Consider the following 5,504-nt stretch of genomic DNA (forward strand, 5'->3'; position numbering starts at 1 on the left):
AAATTTTCATTTGCCAAATTTATACTCATATGTGAATATCATAAAAACTACTACCCCTACGAAGATAAGTGTCTTAAACTACTTTATAGTAAGTTAAATTTCCTTTATTTTGAGTGTTGGCAGACATATGTGCGTCTTATGAATCTAGAGATATATTTTTCAAAAATCCAACATTTTATACGAACAATTAGAAATTTACATTTTGTGAGTTTATTTTGACAAATATCATAAATACTACTACTCCTTCAAAGATAAACATAATCAACTATTTTGTAGTAAATTTCAGTAGCTATAATTTGAGCGTTGGCAGACATCTGTACGTCCAATGGTTTCTGAACAACTACAAATCAATTTATTTTAGCTAATATTATGAAAACTACTATTGCTACGAAGGTAAAGGTCATACACTTCTTTATAGTCCATTAAACTAGCTTTATCTGTACGTCACATAGTTCCTGAGATATAGAATTCTCAAAATAAATTAACTAACTACTAATCTTTCAGTAGATTTTTAAGAAAATTTACTTTTTAAAAAGCTATATCTCGAGATCTATTGGACATAAATAGCTCTTTTAGGGCTAATATTTCAGCAAATTTACTCTTCTTTAAATAATGTTCTCTTATATTTTCTAGTGATATTGGTAGTTTTTAAGATATACAGCTCCAAATGAAAAATTAATGTTTTTTTAAGGTTTTGAAATAGCCATCATTTTTTATTCCCCCTACCTATACTTGGCAGACTCATGAATTATGGCTAATAATTGTACATAGTTTTCATTAAAGTAATCAAAAATTGGGGTGAGATAACTGCCTTTTTTTCTTCCCGGCTCTTGTACTATAACATGCCCGAACCATTTCAGCTGTCTTTCCTCATTCACCTCTTGGACAGATCTTACTCCTAGTCCTTCGCGTACTCTTCTATTCCTTATTCGGCCTCGTCTGCTTTTTCCTTAAATTTTCCGTAGGAATCTCATTTCCCCAGAAACAACCTTGCTGGTATGACGTCCAGGGCTGTCCAGCTTTCCGATCCGTATAATAGTACTGGAAAAAAACTTATTTGAATAGTAGAATCTTCGCCTTCCTGCTCAAATCCTGCTTTCCAAAGAATAACTGGTAGAATATTCCATTGGCCTTTTATATTTTATTTACTAACTATTTTTTATTTTCTGTAGTACAATGATTTATACAATTAATACAAACCCTTATGACTTCTGGGCACGCGTAGTGAGGCGATCCACAACTCGTTTCCAGCATACTTCCTCCTGGCTGGAGCGACGCCATTCCGAAGTCTGCAATTTTGATGTTATTTTTTTCATCCAGAAGGAGGTTTTCGGGCTTCAGGTCTCTATGACTAGAAACATAAAAAGAGAAAAAAAATGACAAAAGCAGCCTATTTATTATACATACATGCAATGAATTTCCCGTAATATAAACATAAGCATTTAAAAAATAATTTGGACTTAAAAATGAGAGAAGTGCAGGAAAAATGGTAATTTATAAATATAATAGTAATATGAGAATGCCAATAATTACTTGAAATAAAAATAATTTTTTAAATTGAAAAAACTGTATTAGGCAAATATTATTTTAAAGCAGCAAATAAAAAAAAGAAGCTAGTTAATAAAAAAATTAGGACATATATTCGGTTGGGAATATATACAAATGACAATTGTCAATAAATTAGTAAGAAGACAAGAAAAAATATGAACTATCACAAGGATTTTTTGGCTCAATCTCAAGAAACATTTTAGATTTGTTAAATGGTCATAAATTAATAAACGATATATATGAATTTAAATAGTAGTTGTTGTATCTAAATGTATAAAAAAAGATATTTATTAAGGTGGAATATCAACATTTAACAATTAACAATATAATGATTGGGAATATTTCTATTTGTAGAAATGGATAATGGGAAAAAGAGTACGAAATGTTTAAGTGTAAAAAAAAGAATAAAGAATTGAAAATTAATTTCCTGAAAATAAATATAATAAAATTTTGAATAAATTTATTTTCACATTATGTCAACAAAGCTTAACTTAAAATTAAAAAAAAAATTGTAATTACTTTTCATATTGCATATTCCTGTGAGAGAAAAAAAGTTATAATATAGTGACAGTGACTTTCGAAAATGAAATTATAAGTAAGTGTATTTAGAAAACTACTAAACAATTTTCAGAATAAATTCCAATACGTGCTTGCGTTACCATTAAACTTTATTCGTTACGGGTTTCCCACTTTTTGGATGTATATGTCTTTTCTAAGCGACAAAGTTCACTGATAGGTATAGTACACATAATAGAGTATGTTAGCACTTCCTAGCATGAATATCACTACTTCCTATCTCAATAAGGCCGCGTAGAACTTTAAATAAACATGCATCTCCATCTTAAAGGCTGTATATCCGTCTCACTTCCCCTTGGTAAAGTGCTTTCAATCTTAAAGGTTACAGACTTCTGATGCCTTCGTTTTTATAAAGACTCGGGTTCATTCCCAACGGAGTTGCTTCATGTGATACATCTTTAAAGTTTCTCCTTTCTTATGGTCCTGATTATTTTTTTTATTTCATTTGATACTTTTTTAAATGTTAAAATGGTCATAATTTTATTTTCTGGGTTTAATTATGAAGAAATCCATAAGAAGTATACACATTTGTGTCAGGAATGTTTTTTCCTGGATTCAATTACAAACTTCTAGTTTTTTCAGAAGAAAATCTGCCCAAGATTGGCCAATTCATCTGTAATACTCGATAAGATTCATTTATTATTTTTGTTTTAGAATAATAGAGGTTAGCATTTTTTGAAACTATTTCATGCCAACATATAACCATTAACCCCAACTTGAGACTACGGTCATTTTTCCAAATAGGATTTCCTATACCTAGGCCATTATAAACCTATTTCTTCGAAGTTTTCAGTAGCTATGCTAAGCATATCAAGTAAAAGCTACCAAAAACTTTATTACGTTTTGTTGTTTGTATTATTTTTAATTTATTTTATTTTAAGGAAGGTACGTAGTGTAAATCTATGATGTAGGGATTAAATATTATTGGTCGTTTCAGTTAGCTGAATTGAGCTTAGTAAGTAAAGTTAGTAAGGGTTATTTTTTACTGCTCCAAAAATTAGATTTCAATTAAAAGTTAAATTCAACATACTTATCTAAAAAAGTGTTGTTATTTAACAGGAGAGTTGAAAGTCAAGACGCAAGCAAGAAGTTTTAACGACAGATATGGGAGAGCAATCGCAGACGGAGAATACCATAGACTCGGAAAGTGTAAATTATAGTAAAACTCATGATAATGTTGGCATTGGGAGAAAGTTACAGTCCTTAAAAGATTAGAAAACTATAAGCCAGAAACGAGAGCCAGGTATAGATACACAAAAACATTTCAATGTCCTAACCCAAATCACAGATGATAATAATGAAAAAATAACTAGGTCGGTCCTAAATTCCAAAATGCCTCCACTTTATATTAAAAGTGTAGACAATTATTCCTTACTGATTTCATATTTAGAAGAAAAAGCGGGACCGAAAAAATTCACGGTCAAATGAACAAGGAGGGTGTCTATCCTGACACACCTGAAACATACTGAAAATTAAATGTTAGCCTTAGAGATGCGGGTGATTCTTATAGGACGCTGACTTTCACTCATACTAGCTCCCATGGTATGGAAGCTATGTGTAGCTAGGTATAGAAGGTATGTGATTAAAGGTCTCCACCGCAAAACTTCAACAAGTATAGTTAAAATGAATTGAAGAACAAAGGATAACCTACAGTTCCTACAGTTCTAGTCCGCAGGCTCATCCCTCAAACCAAGGCTCTCCTTATTATACTTTTGTCCTAGAGCATCATCACTCCATCCGAATAATTATCTTATTTCTACCTGCGTCAGTGTTCAGGGCTAATTCCCTGGTACGGTCGATCCATCCTCATTTCCAAATTTCTCCATATGCTTTGTCGACGTCCTTCGGTAAAGTAGTCTACTAGCGAGAGTACTATTGTAACCAACAAGCTTTACATACTTATATAGATAGCTTCGACAACTTGATTTTTTACCAAAAGCAATAACTATGATACCCAATTTAAGAAAAACCCATAAAAATAAGTTTAAACGTTAGTATTTCAAACGCATAAAATGATAGCATTACTTTTTACGCTAGGCCAGAGGCAACCTAAGAAAGATTGGTGTCTCGGGATGAAGGTTGATTACAGTTAAAATTTTCAGTTTTACCATATTTATCGGTCATTGCGTGTTTTCATTAACTGTTAAATAAAAAACTTATTTTTTATTTAATAATTTATTTATTGTTATTTACAACTGTATACAAATATACACAACAAGTAAATTTGCTGTAGGTGACATAGTGACATGATACAAACATGTGGAGAATCTACGGATTGATAGAACTCCAATAACATTTCTAGAGGAGAAGATCTCGAGGCCATCTTCTTTTCAGACACCTAGGAGGATTATTAAGTAATGAAGGAGAAGCCAGGTTAGAAACAAGTGGATTTGTGTGGTTGAGAAGTTTATCATGGAAGGAATGGTATCTGGTTCTGGCCAAATCAGCAACATATGGAACATTAAGGTCCTGATGGATAACTTGATTTGTGAAAAAGAAAGGAGCATTAAGAATTTTACGAAGGATTTCGGGCTGTAAGGATTGGATTTGGGAAGAATTTGATGGTTTAGTGGAGTCCCAAAGCTCAACTCCGTATGTCCAGATGGGCCTTATTATTATCATGTAGATCAGTCTTTTGTAATAAGTTGGAAGTTTAGACCGTTTGTCTAGTAAATGTAAATAAAAAACTTAATATGTTTTATGACGTACTTACCCTGTGAATTATACAATGTAATAAAAATAAATAAAGAATTGGTGGTGCTAGAGAGCCGACTTCGGCCAGTGCCTCATAGCTTGGGTACCCCTGTATGTAAAAATGAGCATCTTATTTTTTTATTACAATTTAAATACTCTTTACGTTCCCATAAACTGCTCGAATGAAAGTAATTTTGTATTGTGGGGATTATTAATTTTTAATCACTCTTGGACTAGAACTGCTCCAACTACTACAACTGGTGTAGGATTGTGATTACTTTTCATTGCCTGTTTCCCGCCCTTTCCACTCTGTAGCTAGATTTTTAATAAGCGAATAAAACCCCAGTGGGTCTGCGCGGAATCGAAAACGAGGCCAAGTACTAATTAAAGGATGCAGACTAGATTATAGAGCCGAGAGCGAAGCAGCGGGGGCTGAGCTTAATGAACGTCGAGGATTGCTGATTGGCATCAATTATAGATTTAATTGAAAATGACAATATTTGCAATAGGTAAAATTGACCTTTCCATAACGAGAGAATAAAGAAAATCTTTGTTCTGTGTCAAACATTTTCAGAATGACCTCAGATAGAATTTGGATTGACGTAAAGTGGGGGAAAAGTAATAATAAATAATTAATGAGAAATGAGTTAGAAATTAGTAAAGTCAAAGAAGCAATTGTTTAAATT

General features: G+C 32.1%; 1 protein-coding gene across 2 annotated transcripts in view; it reads right to left on the reverse strand.

Annotated features, from left to right (window-relative positions):
• The window catches only part of sff (sugar-free frosting), a 354,072-nt gene that overhangs the window by 25,273 nt on the left and 323,295 nt on the right, over window positions 1-5,504 (reverse strand). For both annotated transcript variants that reach the window (XR_010843740.1, XM_067048531.1), the window contains exon 5: window positions 1,201-1,351. Coding sequence is in view for 1 of the 2 variants with exons in the window: in XM_067048531.1 (XP_066904632.1) it covers window positions 1,201-1,351 (151 nt within the window). In the remaining variant the exon portion in view is untranslated. The remainder of the gene's footprint in view (window positions 1-1,200; window positions 1,352-5,504) is intronic.

The sequence above is a fragment of the Halyomorpha halys genome, unplaced genomic scaffold, assembly GCF_000696795.3.
Source record: "Halyomorpha halys isolate HHAL.00 unplaced genomic scaffold, Hhal_1.1 Scaffold7.1, whole genome shotgun sequence".
Taxonomy (NCBI): Eukaryota; Metazoa; Arthropoda; class Insecta; order Hemiptera; family Pentatomidae; genus Halyomorpha; species Halyomorpha halys.